At 40.8% G+C, this 17,671-nt stretch overlaps 1 protein-coding gene across 3 annotated transcripts in view; it reads left to right on the forward strand.

Annotated features, from left to right (window-relative positions):
* Positions 1-17,671, forward strand: part of INTS9 (integrator complex subunit 9) — a 109,137-nt gene that overhangs the window by 51,051 nt on the left and 40,415 nt on the right. For all 3 annotated transcript variants that reach the window (XM_078445577.2, XM_078445578.2, XM_078445579.2), the window contains one exon: positions 6,095-6,181. In XM_078445577.2, the coding sequence (XP_078301703.1) occupies positions 6,095-6,181 (87 nt within the window). The remainder of the gene's footprint in view (positions 1-6,094; positions 6,182-17,671) is intronic.

Here is a 17,671-nt window from a genome sequence, read left to right on the forward strand (position 1 = left end):
GGTCATAAGTTAACAGCTCTGCTCGGAAAGCGGGAAGGCTGGAGGACAAAGGGAGGGAGAGCTGCTGAGCCCCCGGACGGCAGAGCTCAGCTTGGCGGGGAACAAAGGCGCCAGCTCCATCTCCCCCGCCCATCCCCCAGCCAAAATCCCAAAGGGAACCAGTTCCTGCCAGGGAACTTGCTCGCTCCGCGCAAACACCCAACTCTGTGCTTCTGCGGAGCCAAACCTCCGGCAGCGGATCTGACTCCCTCCCGCTGCCACAGGGCTCCTCCTGAAGTGGATCACCTAAGGAGAAGCGAGCTAAGCCTGCCCCTCCAGCCCCCGTGCACCTTGCCTACCCACCCCAGCTAATACGCCAGATCCCCAGCAACACAAGCCTGGCAGTGTGCAAGTAGCCCAGACGGGACACGCCACCCCACAGTGAATCCTGCCCCTAGGAGAGGGGAAGAGAAGGCACACACCAGTCTGACTGTGGCCCCTGCAGTGGGCTGGGGGCAGACATCGGGTCGGACTGCGGCCCCGCCCACTAACTCCAGTTATACACCACAGCACAGGGGAAGTGCACTGCAGGTCCTCACCACACCAGGGACTCTCCAAAATGACCAAACGGAAGAATTCCCCTCAGAAGAATCTCCAGGAAATAACAACAGCTAATGAACTGATCAAAAAGGATTTAAATAATATAACAGAAAGTGAATTTAGAATAATAGTCATAAAATTAATCGCTGGGCTTGAAAACAGTATACAGGACAGCAGAGAATCTCTTGCCACAAAGATCGAGGGACTAAGGAACAGTCACGAGGAGCTGAAAAACGCTTTAAACGAAATGCAAAACAAAATGGAATCCACGATGGCTCGGCTTGAAGAGGCAGAGGAGAGAATAGGTGAACTAGAAGATAAAGTTATGGAGAAAGAGGAAGCTGAAAGAAAGATAAAAAAATCCAGGAGTATGAGGGGAAAATTAGAGAACTAAGTGATACACTAAAAAAAAATAATATACGCATAATTGGTATCCCAGAGGAGGAAGAGAGAGGGAAGGGTGCTGAAGGGGTACTTGAACAAATTATAGCTGAGAACTTCCCTGAACTGGGGAAGGAAAAAGGCATTGAAATCCAAGAGGCACAGAGAACTCCCTTCAGACGTAACTTGAATCGATCTTCTGCACGACATATCATAGTGAAACTGGCAAAATACAAGGATAAAGAGAAAATTCTGAAAGCAGCAAGGGATAAACGTGCCCTCACATATAAAGGGAGACCTATAAGACTCGTGACTAATCTCTCCTTTGAAACTTGGCAGGCCAGAAAGGCTTGGCACGATATCTACAGTGTGCTAAACAGAAAAAATATGCAGCCGAGAATCCTTTATCCAGCAAGTCTGTCATTTAGAATAGAAGGAGAGATAAAGGTCTTCCCAAACAAACAAAAACTGAAGGAATTTGTCACCACGAAACCAGCCCTACAAGAGATCCTAAGGGGGATCCTGTGAGACAAAGTACCAGAGACATCACTACGAGCATAAAACATACAGACATCACAATGACTCTAAACCCATATCTTTCTATAATAACACTGAATGTAAATGGATTAAATGCGCCAACTAAAAGACATAGGGTATCAGAATGGATAAAAAAACAAGACCCATCTATTTGCTGTCTACAAGAGACTCATTTTAGATCTGAGGACACCTTTAGATTGAGAGTGAGGGGATGGAGAACTATTTATCATGCTCCTGGAAGCCAAAAGAAAGCTGGAGTAGCCATACTTATATCAGACAAACTAGACTTTAAATTAAAGGCTGTAACAAGAGATGAAGAAGGGCATTATATAATAATCACAGGGTCTATCCACCAGGAAGAGCTAACTATTATAAATGTCTATGCGCCAAATACCCGAGCCCCCAGATATATAAAACAATTACTCATAAACATAAGCAACCTTATTGATAAGAATGTGGTCATTGCAGGGGACTTTAACACCCCACTTACAGAAATGGATAGATCATCTAGACACACAGTCAATAAAGAAACAAGGGCCCTGAATGATACATTGGATCAGATGGACTTGACAGATATATTTAGAACTCTGCATCCCAAAGCAACAGAATATACTTTCTTCTCGAGTGCACATGGAACATTCTCCAAGATAGATCATATACTGGGTCACAAAACAGCCCTTCATAAGTTTACAAGAATTGAAATTATACCATGCATACTTTCAGACCACAATGCTATGAAGCTTGAAATCAACCACAGGAAAAAGTCTGGAAAACCTCCAAAAGCATGGAGGTTAAAGAACACCCTACTAACGAATGAGTGGGTCAACCAGGCAATTAGAGAAGAAATTAAAACATATATGGAAACAAACAAAAATGAAAATACAACAATCCAAACGCTTTGGGATGCAGCGAAGGCAGTCCTGAGAGGAAAATACATTGCAATCCAGGCCTATCTCAAGAAACAAGAAAAATCCCAAATACAAAACCTAACAGCACACCTAAAGGAAATAGAAGCAGAACAGCAAAGGCAGCCTAAACCCAGCAGAAGAAGAGAAATAATAAAGATCAGAGCAGAAATAAACAATATAGAATCTAAAAAAACTGTAGAGCAGATCAACGAAACCAAGAGTTGGTTTTTTGAAAAAATAAACAAAATTGACAAACCTCTAGCCAGGCTTCTCAAAAAGAAAAGGGAGATGACCCAAATAGATAAAATCATGAATGAAAATGGAATGATTACAACCAATCCCTCAGAGATACAAACAATTATCAGGGAATACTATGAAAAATTATATGCCAGCAAATTGGACAACCTGGAAGAAATGGACAAATTTCTAAACACCCACACTCTTCCAAAACTCAATCAGGAGGAAATAGAAAGCTTGAACAGACCCATAACCAGCGAAGAAATTGAATCGGTTATCAAAAATCTCCCAACAAATAAGAGTCCAGGACCAGATGGCTTCCCAGGGGAGTTCTACCAGACATTTAAAGCAGAGATAATACCTATCCTTCTCAAGCTATTCCAAGAAATAGAAAGGGAAGGAAAACTTCCAGACTCATTCTATGAAGCCAGTATTACTTTGATTCCTAAACCAGACAGAGACCCAGTAAAAAAAGAGAACTACAGGCCAATATCCCTGATGAATATGGATGCAAAAATTCTTAATAAGATACTAGCTAATCGAATTCAACAGCATATAAAAAGAATTATTCACCATGATCAAGTGGGATTCATTCCTGGGATGCAGGGCTGGTTCAACATTCGCAAATCGATCAACGTGATACATCACATTAACAAAAAAAAAGAGAAGAACCATATGATCCTGTCAATCGATGCAGAAAAGGCCTTTGACAAAATCCAGCACCCTTTCTTAATAAAAACCCTTGAGAAAGTCGGGATAGAAGGAACATACTTAAAGATCATGAAGGCCATTTATGAAAAGCCCACAGCTAACATCATCCTCAACGGGGAAAAACTGAGAGCTTTTCCCCTGAGATCAGGAACACGACAGGGATGCCCACTGTCACCGCTCTTGTTTAACATAGTGCTGGAAGTTCTAGCATCAGCAATCAGACAACAATAGGAAATCAAAGGCATCAAAATTGGCAAAGATGAAGTCAAGCTTTCGCTTTTTGCAGATGACATGATATTATACATGGAAAATCCGATAGACTCCACCAAAAGTCTGCTAGAACTGATACATGAATTCAGCAAAGTTGCAGGATACAAAATCAATGTGCAGAAATCAGTTGCATTCTTATACACTAACAATGAAGCAACAGAAAGACAAATGAAGAAACTGATCCCATTCACAATTGCACCAAGTAGCATAAAATACCTAGGAATAAATCTAACCAAAGATGTAAAAGATCTGTATGCTGAAAACTATAGAAAGCTTATGCAGGTAATTGAAGAAGATATAAAGAAATGGAAAGACATTCCCTGCTCATGGATTGGAAGAATAAATATTGTCAAAATGTCAATACTACCCAAAGCTATCTACACATTCAATGCAATCCCAATCAAAATTGCACCAGCATTCTTCTCGAAACTAGAACAAGCAATCCTAAAATTCATATGGAACCACAAAAGGCCCCGAATAGCCAAAGTAATTTTGAAGAAGAAGACCAAAGCAGGAGGCATCACAATCCCAGACTTTAGCCTCTACTACAAAGCTGTCATCATCAAGACAGCATGGTATTGGCATAAAAACAGACACATAGACCAATGGAATAGAATAGAAACCCCAGAACTAGACCCACAAACGTATGGCCAACTCATCTTTGACAAAGCAGGAAAGAACATCCAATGGAAAAAAGACAGTCTCTTTAACAAATGGTGCTGGGAGAACTGGACAGCAACATGCAGAAGGTTGAAACTAGACCACTTTCTCACACCATTCACAAAAATAAACTCAAAATGGATAAAGGACCTGAATGTGAGACAGGAAACCATCAAAACCTTAGAGGAGAAAGCAGGAAAAGACCTCTCTGACCTCAGCCGTAGCAATCTCTTACTCGGCACATCCCCAAAGGCAAGGGAATTAAAAGCAAAAGTGAATTACTGGGACCTTATGAAGATAAAAAGCTTCTGCACAGCAAAGGAAACAACCAACAAAACTAAAAGGCAACCAACGGAATGGGAAAAGATATTTGCAAATGACACATCGGACAAAGGGCTAGTATCCAAAATCTATAAAGAGCTCATCAAACTCCACACCCAAAAAACAAATAACCCAGTGAAGAAATGGGCAGAAAACATGAATAGACACTTCTCTAAAGAAGACATCCGGATGGCCAACAGGCACATGAAAAGATGTTCAACGTCGCTCCTTATCAGGGAAATACAAATCAAAACCACACTCAGATACCACCTCACGCCAGTCAGAGTGGCCAAAATGAAGAAATCAGGAGACTATAGATGCTGGAGAGGATGTGGAGAAACAGGAACCCTCTTGCACTGTTGGTGGGAATGCAAATTGGTGCAGCCGCTCTGGAAAGCAGTGTGGAGGTTCCTCAGAAAATTAAAAATAGACCTACCCTATGACCCAGCAATAGCACTGCTAGGAATTTATCCAAGGGATACAGGAGTACTGATGCATAGGGGCACCTGTACCCCAATGTTTATAGCGGCACTCTCAACAATAGCCAAATTATGGAAAGAGCCTAAATGTCCATCAACTGATGAATGGATAAAGAAATTCTGGTTTATATACACAATGGAATACTACGTGGCAATGAGAAAAAATGAAATATGGCCTTTTGTAGCAACATGGATGGAACTGGAGAGTGTGATGCTAAGTGAAATAAGCCATACAGAGAAAGACAGATACCATATGGTTTCACTCTTATGTGGATCCTGAGAAACATAACAGAAACCCATGGGGGAGGGGAAGGAAAAAAAAAAAAAAAAAAAAAAAAGAGGTTAGAGTGGGAGAGAGCCAAAGCATTAGAGACTGTTAAAAACTGAGAACAAACTGAGGGTTGATGGGGGGTGGGAGGGAGGGCAGGGTGGGTGATGGGTATTGAGGAGGGCACCTTTTGGGATGAGCACTGGGTGTTGTATGGAAACCAATTTGACAGTAAATTTCATATATTAAAAAAAATAAAAAATAAAAAATAAAAAATAAAAAAAAAATAAAAAAAAAAATAAATAAATAAATAAATAAATAAATAAAAACATTTAAAAAAAACAATCCTACCCCACCCCTGCTGCCACCAAAATCAGGTACTTCACAGTCATTTGGCTTTTCCTCCTTTCATATTTTTAGTTCCATGAAGGCAGAGATCTTAAGAATGAGAGCTAAACCATGGGCTTGTATATTTCAGTGTCCAAAGATAAGATACATGCCAAGCTTGTTTTAAAGGTGAATTAAATCATTTATGTTCGAAATGTCTAACATGGAAATTCAAAAGATGGTTGGGTTTCTGTTCAGGTTTATGTGAATGGGTGTCCAAATTTATATGCAACAGAGAGAAAAATGATTAGGGAGGGGGAAGGCAGACAAGCCCACTCGTCTTGGCTACCATGTTACGAATGTGGTGTTTTTCTCATTTTTCTATGAGGGCTCATCACTTTTTTCTTTAAACTCAGGCTTCTCATGGAAGAGCTGGTGAATTTCATTGAAAGAGTGCCCAAGGCTCAGTCTGCCTCCTTGTGGAAGAACAAGGATATTCAGCGGTGAGCAGTAGACCTGTCTGTTCCCCTTGACAGTAGACCCACAGGCTTTGTGAAACAGTACCATTTGTTCCTTGTGTTATGCTTTACGCTTTTACTGTTAGAACTCCCTATCTTATGGAAGGGCTATGTTTGATACAACCAATATATTGTGAGAGACCATGTCCAAGGTACTGTACAGGGTCCAAAAGGTTTTTAAAATTAGTAAAACAATTGGCGCTGTCTTTGAGGTGCTCAGGGGTTGATGGGAAGTCAGACCATTGACAGATAAATTACAGCTTTGGATGGCATGTATTGTAAGAGGTGCTCGTCACAGTGCTATAGGCACTCAGAGAATGAAGAACTCTTTGTGTAGGGAAGCTGATGAGGACATCCTTAGGAGGTGGCAGTTAAGGTGGGTCTTGAAGGAAGAAAAGGACTTTCCTGATAGAAAAGGTCAGGAAGTGCGTCCCAGCACAGCATGACAGGATATAGTATATTCAGGGAACAGTGAGAAGTACAGGGTGGATGAGAGTGGGAAAGCAGAGAGGTGAGAAATGAAACTATAGAGGTACATTGGAGCAAGATAATGAAGAATCTGATGTGTGAAGTTTGAGTTTTGTGTTGTGGAGAGTGGGAAGTCCCTCTGTGGAGGTTTGTAAGGAGAAGAATGTTGTGATCACACATTTGGGGGAAAGTGACTCTAGAAGCAGCACGAAAGATGGGTTGGCTGCAGAGATGGAGGCAAAAGACCAGGTGTAGGACTCTTTCAGAAACCCAGGGGAGAGAACAAAAGCCTGAACGGAGGCAGTAGCAGGGAGCATGAAGAAATTTCTAAGACAGAATGGAGAAGAATTGATATGAATTGTGAAAGAGGCTGTGAAGTCATCCTTAGGAAGATCAAAGGAGAGCTGAGCGGCAGCCCAGGGTAAAAGGGAATTTCCCCACACCTGGCCTTGTCATTTGGTATCAGATGCTGCAGAAATATCATCATGTAAGATGGAGGTAAGACCCTTGGTTAATGGAAGTCCCAGGGAGGTTAGTTTCACTAGAGTGCTAGGATCAAAAACCAGATCGTAAGAGGTGACATAGTAGAAATATAATAGTAGAGGCAAGGAGGCAGCTTGATTCTACTTCCATGCTCATGTTTCAGTAGTAGCGGAGGACCCTAGCCAGTCTGAACATACTACGGTTTCTGTGAGCCTACCCTCCATCACGGTAGTCCCAGCCTTCCAGGCCTAGCATCCAGAGTCTGGAGTAAAAACTCGTCATTGGCTTTTTAAGTAGTGGGTGTCCCATGTGTGCCTGCCCAAGTCCACTCTTTTCCAGCCACCTTGCCACTGTGTTCTCTTTCCCTCTAGGTCAGTGATTTGTGAGCTCTCTAGTTATCTAAGCGTTAGAATGTCTTAATTCTTAGACTTAATTCGTAGACTATTCCTTCTACAAAAATATGTATGTGTAGCTAAGAGAATATGCTTTGTTTTTATACTGTAACTGTTTCAGAGTTTGAGCATATGAGTTTCCTCTGTGTATGTGTTGTTTTATTTAACTTACACTGTGTGCCAGACACTTGTTTTTCTTAATTCACTTAAAGTCTCAGCATTTTACTTAATTTATTTAGTTTTGTAACATGATCATTTTGCAGAAGAGAAAACAGTCACAGATAGGTTAAGTAACTTGCTCAAGGTCAGCCAACTAGTGACTGGTAGGATTTCAATTAGAACCCAGGCAGTAGGGCTAGCCTGGTTCCAGAGTTTGTGCTTTTAACCATTATGCCAGGCTGCCTTGAGGGCACACATGTCACTTTTTGAGTGCATGTGAGCCCCCTCAGGTGAGGAGAGGAGGAAGTATGTGTAACTGTGCTCATTTTTCTCCTCTGTTTTATTGATATTGTTTGGGTCTCGATTTCTGTGATTTAGGGATATGGTGTCTGTATGGCTTCATGGTAGGAAAGACTCACACGTGTGTCTGACTCTTCTGTGTGTACACCCACCTGCCTAAAACAAGGTCCCTTTCCCTTCTCATTTTGCATTCTTATTCTCAGCTGCCTCTCCTCCTGCCCATTGCTATCCCTCCTTCCCCTTTTCTTTCTCTCTCCTGTGTGCCCACTGGAGCACATCAGACCTAGCTGTGTGCATTTCCCGCCTTAGAAATTTTAGGACTTTGTTCTCTTTCCCCATGGAACATGTACACATTGGCTCTTATTTCCTCCTTTTAAATTTATACCCCTTACAGTATTCTTCCACAAATAATTTTGGCACACCAGAAGTGATGTTCAAAGGTCACTGTTTCCTGGCTCCCAAACCCTGGGCCAAGTCTTAGGAAGTCCCATGTCCTTATTTTGCCTTTTCCTCTGTGACCTTGGGCAGAGTCCTTGGCAATTTTCCTTTGCCTCCCATTCTTTGTAAAATACAACGAGATAACTAACTTACAAAAGAAGTGCCATCGTTTATGAGGGAGAAGGGTGAAATGACCTTGAAGGAGCAGAGGATGGGGAGGGCAAGGTTGCAGGGGTAGACTGGAAGTTATTTCCTAAGATGCTTAGGAAATCTCCCTTTTAAAGAAGGGTGCTCCTTGAATTAAAACCTTGAATTCGCTATCTCGCCACCTAGTGGGCAAAAATCTGAAACTGTTGAAAGCTAACTTGGTAAAGGAGCAAGCCGAATAACTTGGACTAGTGGAGAAGACCTCATTTCATTATTTCATATATTGAAACCATATTTCTGATCCTGATCAAGTATTGTGTTTTGGCATCTGAGCACAAGATGAGCCATAGTTATTGATAAAGAGAAGACTCTTATTGGAAGGAATATGCTGAGTGTTAGAGAAACAAACCGAGCAAGCCATGTCCTCTTTTTCTCCTGGATAAACTCCGCATAAATATTACAAGCGGTAGAGGAATTTGAAGAGCTGTTTTGTAATTGACATCAGACAAAAGAGTTCTTGTGAAATACTCACCTAGAATTTAACCTTGGGCCAGAATACTAAAAGTGCTTCATTTGAATAACATTTATGCTGAAGGCTTTACATCACTTTAAAATTTCTGTCACGAGCCAGTTCATATCTAGTGTCCCAAAGTATTGTGGCACACTAAATTGAGTGAGAAACACTGTTTTTTGCTGTCTGCTACATTGACATTTTTCCCAAGTGATATGGGCTGTGTCTTCTATTTTTTCATTCCCCCCTTTTCTTCCTCCTTTAATTCCTGTACTCACCTTGTTGAGAGGGGTCTTAAGTAGGGCTTACAAACTCAGATGACTCCAGGGATGGGAAAGGTCAATACAAGAGTAAGGTGGGCCACCTGTAACTGTGGACTAGGGATCACATCCCTCTAAAGGGGCACAGCTTCAGCAGATTATGGCCATATGGAAACGTGAGTCTATTGCTGCCAAATCTTCCTTTTCTTTTTCTTTTTTTCTTTTTTTAAGAGAAACCCAAACTCTGGATGTTTTAAATGTGATTTTTTTTTTTCATCTTTTTAAAATGTTGGCTCACACATGAAGATAAAATCCTGTATGATCCAAGTAAAACACCTCTGAGTTGGATTTGAGACTCAGGCCCCCAGTTTTTGACTTAAACTTCACACAGGCGGTCTCTTGGTTAAGTGCCTAGAATTGATGCATTTTGGTAGCTTAAGTTATTTAATAAGACCATGAACTAAAAAAATAAATAAATTAAAACCTTTCAGACTCATTGGTCAAAGGAATCTGACAAATTCTCTTAAATCATTTGAAGTTAGTTTGAGTTAGCGTTTGATTTAGTATTAGGATGTATACCAAAAGAAGCTATTACTCTTGCTTTTTGGCAGCTGTCTGACTCCCCTGCCTCAGTTGACACCGCTCCTTGAGATTTATTTAGAAGTTAGACATCTTTCTTCCTCATTTTGATGGCCGCAGTTTACTCTTCTTGAAAAAGAGATTTTGAAGGGTAGGAAAAGGAGACTCCCTCTGCAAGATAATTTTTGAGTCTCTGACTTTCCCATACCCACTTCAAGGTTTAGGGTTTTTAACAGGAAAATTTAGAACAGAATATTCCACTTAAGAAACTAAACCAGCAGGTAGGATTTTCCTGTATTAGCCTAGAAGTCTACGGTTATAATTAAGGATAAATCATTACAGGATATTGTCATAACCTTCTTGCAAGCATTAAGGAATTATGCACCGATATATTCCTGGCAGAAATGTTGTGGCAGTTTTCAGTAGTCAGAGCTCAAATATGTGGGTTCATCCCTTATAAAAAACATAAAAGAAGACATGGTTGAAGTTCCTCAGCTCTGATGCTCCATGGGTATTTATAGAGGAATTTATCAGGGCTAACTATATGGTCGGGAAAAAATTAAAGCTATGGGCTTGGAGATCAAATAGACAGGTGTTTAAATTTCATATCTGCTTCTCAGTAGCTGTAGCAATTTATTTCTTCTAGGCTCTGTTTCTTCATTTATAAAACAAGAATAACATTAGCAGCCTTGCAGGGTTGTGTTGAGGACTAAATAAGTAGCATGAGAGTCCTTCAAACAATGCAAGGCACATTGTAGGTGCTCTGTAAACACCAGCATCCTTTTCCCCTTTAATGATACCCTTGGCTCACATAACCTCTTTTCCGTAATCAGCACACATGTGCCTTCCACAACCTAATTTATCTTTAGGTGCTACCTTTCCTGATGAAAGTAAGGTAGTATAAAAGAAGGAAAACCATTTTTCTGATTCCACAGTTGTCTCCTGTTAGTTAGCACTGTCATCCAGACGCTGGCACTCAGTCTCCTTTTCTGTAAAACAAGAGAATTGAATTAAATTATCTCTAAGTTCACTTAGGTTACAGCTTTTAAAGATGTCCAAGGGAGAGGCTCCTTAAGCCAGTGTTCATGGAGTGGCAGTACTTTGATGAAGTCATCACTGCTTGTCCTTGAGCTTTGCAGTTCCAGAAACTTAATCATTTCATTTCACTCAGAGTTGATTAGCCTCTGAGGGACTGATTCCGGCTAACTAAACTCCCAGGATATTGACTGACAAACAAAAATCCCATTTAATTACTTTATACTGAGACATCTGCCTGGCTCCAGAACTAAAATGGTTCATCTATCTAGGACACTCTGGTCTGGTCAGCAAGTCCACTTAAGAGATCAAGTTATAGATAAGAGGTTTTTTTGATGAGAATCGAATCAAAGCAAAGGTAGTTTAGGTACTCTGGAGAATTGTTTCTATTGTGCTTTAGTAGCCTAAGCAATTGCCTTTGTCCTTTTTAGAGATAAATGGGTCTAAAACAGAAATCAGAAATTATAGTTTTAGGTTAATATTAAATGCCCAGGGCGCCTGGGTAGCTCAGTTGGTTAAGTGTCAGACTCTTCTTGATCTTGGCTCAGGTCATGGTCTCACAGTTCAGGAGTTCAAGCCCCACCTCGGGCTCTGCACTGACAGTGCAGGACTACTTGGATTGTCCGTCTCCCTCTTCTCTGTCTTACTCCTTCGCCCCCACCCCCACCCCCTCCGCTGCTCACGTGCTTTTTCTCTCTCATATAAACTTAAAAAGAAATATTGAGAAATGCTTGATTATCAAGCTCCACTTTAGTAAACTCCACATAGATCATCACTCTGCTAAAACATCTCCACCCCACCCCATTCACATGTATATTAAGCACACTTTCCTGTAATGAGAGGAAAAAGACGTTGCTGTTGCTTATATTCTTTGTATTCTGCTCTTACATTCATTTTGCAGATTCCTTCATTCATCACACACTTAGAAAAAACCCAACCAGGGTTTTATCTCTAAGCTTTTAAGTGGTCCCTATGGACTTAAAAGTCTTACTCTTTAACACAAACACATGGTCTTTGCTGCTTGTTGGATGCTGGTAGGATGGAAGAAGAGACAGCAGAGCTCTGGCATGATGTCAGAACACTGGGGGAAAGTTTCTTAAGTACTCAAGTGTGATAAGAAAAAACAAAACAATGAAATCTTTTAGAAAGTACTTATTAAACATTTAGACTCTGAGAACTTGACTTTGATAAATTAGAAAGCCAGAAAAAATAGAACTAGTTCCCACTGGGTTTCTTTATCCAACTTTTCCTGAATCAGCCAATCATCTTAATAGCTTCGAATGGCTCTATAAATCCCTCTCTATAATTACAGCCTCAGGTAAGCACAAGCAGAATTTTAGGGAAAGTTAGGTTAGATGTTAGGAAATATAAGGAAGTAGTGACCAAGTGACTAAATATCGCAAAGGAGTAAGAAAAGGGTGTCAATGAAAGGAATTTGTGAATATAAATATGGAATTCAGACGACTTATTGACTAACTGCCAAGTGCCTGACATCATGATAAGTTTGCAGGAAAATGCCCCCAAAAGTTTAAGACATAATCCCTGTACCCAAGGAGCTTGTCAAGCAAAGATTATATACTAAGTGGCCAGACTTATACTGGACTTGGCAGATTTAAGTAGAGTTTCAAAGAGGGAAGAGGCGATTCTAAGATAAAGGAAGGGTAGAGGCAAAAACAGGGCAACATGGCATGATTGAGAAGTGACTGGATTGGTTCAAACCAGCCAGTGCATACCAGGAAAGAGAGAAAAGAATTGGAAATTAACATTGTAGAAAGGATTATTGAAACTTTGGTCATTTGAAAAAGCCACCAGTATATTTGACTAATTCCTAGTTTAAATCTCTTCTGCAGCTGATAGGAAATTCACCAAAATTGTGGAAATTTTGTCACCAAACCTGTATGAAAAAGGAAACCTCTGGATATTTCCCAATAGAAAAATGACAAATAATTAGTTTTAAATCTGAAAAATAGTGTACTCAATAAAAGTTACCAGAATAAGATACCCAAAGAATTTAAGTATAAGGGGGGAGCTAAAGTGATTGAATTTCATTAAAAAGCTGAATTTCATAAAGCACTGATTATCCTATATATGATTTTATATATACACACACACACACACACACACACACACACACACACATATATATATATATATATATATATATATATATATATATAAATATATATATATATATATATATATATATATATATATATATAAACACATTTGCTGTAGTCCTCACAACAATCTTTGAAGGAAGTATTTTACCCTCAGTTTAGAAATATGGTGGAAAGAAAAGGTTAAGTAAATCGCTCAATGTTGCAACCAAAATAAGCAAAAATTGAAGTTAAATTGGATATGAAGAATACCCTTCTACAGAAGTTCTGTATAATTAGTGCTTGTAAAAATGTCATTGAGGAGACCTCAGGAAAGCCCAGACTTAGTTAAGGTATTTAAACATGGGTTCCGTGCTAACATGTGATCCAGAAAACTATAATTTATGAATAACACTGGGTTGTCTGTTCTGAGTCGCCTACAAGAGCTTCACCTCTCTCTGGCTCCACTGGGAAGGAATCACTCATGTGGGTGATGGCACAGTTCTGTTCCTCACAGGTGATGGACTGAAGCCTCCTTCAGGCCCTTGTGTGTGGACCTGTCCACAGAGCGTCTCATAGCGGTTTCATCATAGTGAGCAAGAGGACAAAAGAGAGAATATGGGCAAGATGGAAGTCACAGTCATTAGTAAACTAATCTTAGAAGAAGTGACATCCCTTCAGTTTTGTCATATTCTCTTCACTTGAAGCAAACCACTAGGTCCAGCCCACCCTCTGGGGAGGGGAACCACACAAGGGAGTGAATACAGAAGGCCAGGGATCCTTAGGACCATGTTAGAAGCTGCCTGTCATAAAATCCTACACTGAGCAGGTCAGACTCCAGACCAGAGTCCTTGGGACCTGCATAGCCTTCCTCTTCTGGCTCACTGGTTGGTTCTTCCCTGAAGTTCTCACCTCCTCACACACTGTCATAGGGCTCTCTAGCCAAACTTATTGGTGCACTTTGGACAGAACTTGTCAATAATTGACTCACTGGTTCCTGCCTTTCCTGGGGCAACAAGTGAACAGACATTTTTATTTTGTGAGTGTCTTTTGTGTTGGGCACTGCTCAGTCAGGATACAAAAATGCAAAAAGATACTATGGTGTGAGTAATACAATATAATGGAATAAAAACATATATGTTATTGTTTTTATTGTTGTATTTAATAAGGCTATTATCTCCTTCCCAACAGTGCTCTCCTAAACTAGTTATTAAAAATCATCATGAATGTTTGTTTATAAACAGATGCTTTCCTCAGTTTCTCTGGAACATAAATTTATTATTTCTATGCCATTTGCCCTAACGGGAAGATGAGAGAAGATCCAAGTTGAAATATACCTGAATTTTTCACAAGTCTTTTGTTTTGCTTAAGGAAATTGTTATTCTCTACACTCTAGTAATTTCTCCAGAAGTAGGTTCTGGACTGTTGAAGACAAAAGTAATAGATATTTCACATCTTTGGTCTTCCCTTTTTCTCTTATCAAGGGCTCAGCATTTGGTGGCTTATTCTAGAGGTTGAATATATAATTGTTTACTCTCCAACAGAGAGTGAAGGAAACATTAGCCAAATGCATCGTCTTGAGAAAGACTGTTTCATATTTTAATCTGCTTAATTTGTAGAGGACATTGTCCCAGATGGGAAGGGGAGAGTATGCTGGGAAGGGTCCTCAAGGGAAGAAAGTAAAGCCCAGAAAGTTGTTTTGGGTAATGGCCGTACTGGTTGTCAAGGGATGGGAAGAAGGTTCACTGTAAGGAAAGCGGGTTGAATCTAGCCTTGAGTATGACTTTTTGCTCCACCTCTAACAGAGATGACTCTGTTGCAGCGCCTTGGCAAAGCTGAGGGCAGTGTAAGACAAATTCACCTAAGTTGAAAGATGTGATTAGGCTGCAAGTGTTATTTTTCATCCGCCCCACCCTCTCAAGCCACTCCCATAATAGCCTTCCAGCTCTGGCTTAAAGCTTAGAAACAAACCCTTCTTCTCCTACCCAGCCCAAAGTAAGAAGTCTTTATTTTTATGAAGGTCAGCACTAGGGTGCCCAAACCATGAAGCTCCCTGATCCTGAGGAATTTAAAGGAGCTACAGCAGGGGAGTAGCTTGGGTTCTTTCTTGAGACCCTATAGAGCAGTGCGTGGGCCACTCAAGTTCAGAGTCATTGCTGCTCATTGAAGTAAATCACCCTGGGCTGAAGTTTACTCTGATACTGTTGGAAAATGCATATGTTCCTGGAGCTGTGTTGGCTGTGTTTTGGGAGGGGAGGAGTTGGGGGAGGGAGTGGTTAGAGACCATCTTTATTCAGCATCTGTTCTCTGCCAGACATTCATGTACATTATACTATTTACCCCTCACAGAACAACTCTAAATTCTTCTAGAGGTGCTGCTCTCCCAGTTTCACAAATGAGGAAACTGAGGCTCAGAGGTGAAGAAGTAATGCTGGGATTTATATCCAGACAAGACTGTAAATCCTGTTTCTTCCATCAGGTGCCTCTGAGAGAAACCTCTCCTTCCTCCAAGTAGTTGGCAGAGAGTCAACAAGGGTGTGAAAGGAGAAGAGAAGCAGTAGCAGCAGCCCCTACCATAGCTGCATCCAAAGGGCTCTCCTGTACCACTTCCCTGTCTCTGATACACAGTTAGGCCATTCTCCCAAAGAGCACATAGGATGTGTACCTGGCCTTGACCACTGTCACAAGACCTGAGAAAAAGAAGCTGTCTAGATTTTAAAGGAGTAAGTGTTGTCCACACAAAATATGAAGAGGAGACAACATGATAGGTTACAGGCTGGAGGAAACGTGGCACCAAGAGAGCTGTTTATAACTCAGTATACAGAACAAAGGCTGAGGCAGGACCCAGATAAAGAAGGGCCTTATAAAGTCATGCTAAGAGCCTTGGATTTTATTCTGAATGTAATGGAAAGCATTAAAGTGAAAAAGGGGAGGGAGGGAGGGTGGGTGGGTGGGTGGGCGTGTGTGTGTGTGTGTGTGTGTGTGTGTGTGTGGATTTGCATTTTCAATATATCTTTTAGACCCTTCAGTGAGAGAAGGCAAGTCTGCAGGCAGGGATGACTCATGGCTTTTGACATCTTTTTATTGCCTTGTACTGTTGTAAAAATGTTTTAGACTTAAACTCCTTATGAGCAGAAGCCTTTATGTTGTGCCTGTTCTAGCCCTTATAGGACTTCAGTGCTATGGCCATAGTCAGGGCTAAATATTTATTGAATAAATATTGTAAAACCTAAAGCAATCCAGTGTATGTAGGACAGATAAGTGAAATAAAATCTTCATGAGTGTGTTTATGCAGAAGGTAAAGAGAAGGATTATTAATATTTTGTTGCTGGAGAAACAAAGGTAAGGAGAATTGGGACAGCGTGATCCATGTGCTAGGTTAGCTAAACCTCTATTCAGTGTTTATATTATTCTGACTGTATAAATGCAACTCCCTGGCCTTATAACATTGTTAGGATTACTTTTCTTGTACAACTTTTTGTTTTCCCTTGAGTTAGTAATGATCTTGTCTGCTTAGTTTCCTATACACTTCTTACTAATTTATCTCCAACCTGTCTCTTTGTACAAGTCTCTCCTCAGTATGTTCAAACTCAGTGTGTTGTAACAGTTTTATCTTCTTGGAAATTCTCTCCCAGAACCTTCTCTTTCCCCCGTCTGATCTCAGCTGCTCTTGGGCCTGCAGCATGGCTCTCCATGTAGGATTTTCTTCACCATTATCCTGAAGAGATCCTCACCTCTTTCTTCTGTTGCAACCTCTGTTTTCTGGGTCTTTTTCTTGTTCATGCCTTCATTTTGCCAGGCACATTCCCTACTAACTTCCTGAGGAAGAGTGCATGGGAGGCAAACTTTCTGAGACACTGCACATCTAAAATGCCTTTGTTGTGCCCTCACCCTCCAATGGGTAGAAATCCGGATTTGATAAATTTTCTCTAGCTTCCAGAAGTGCTGTTGAAAAGTCCAGTACTGGGGCGCCTGGGTGGCGCAGTCGGTTAAGCGTCTGACTTCAGCCAGGTCACGATCTCACGGTCCGTGAGTTCGAGCCCCGCGTCAGGCTCTGAGCCCCGCGTCAGGCGCTGGGCTGATGGCTCGGAGCCTGGAGCCTGTTTCCGATTCTGTGTCTCCCTCTCTCTCTCTGCCCCTCCCCCGTTCATACTCTGTCTCTCTCTGTCCCAAAAATAAATAAAAAAAGTTGAAAAAAAAAATTTTTTAAAAAAAGAAAAGTCCAGTACTATTCTGAGTCTAAATCTGTGGTATGTATCCCTCTTACTCCTCTGTGAAAACTTAGAATATCCTCTTTGTTCCTTAAACTCACGATGATATTAAAAAAAGAAAGAAAGAAAATCATGATGATGTGGTTTTACTAAGGGACAGTTTTCATTCATGGGCTGAGTACTTAGTGGGTCCTTATCTAGAACAGAGGTTGCAACTGTGGCCAAGCCCCTGTTTTGTGGGCCAAATGTGTCCTGCCAGTTTTTATAAGTAAAGTTCTATTGGCATACAGCCACATTCATGCATTTACATATTTTCTGTGGCATTACATAGCTAGGTTGAATGATGCGACAGAATGTGGTCTACAGAGCTTAAAATATTGTTTTTTTTTTTTAGAA

Source organism: Panthera onca, chromosome B1 (genome assembly GCF_046562875.1).
Source record: "Panthera onca isolate mPanOnc1 chromosome B1, mPanOnc1 haplotype 2, whole genome shotgun sequence".
Taxonomy (NCBI): Eukaryota; Metazoa; Chordata; class Mammalia; order Carnivora; family Felidae; genus Panthera; species Panthera onca.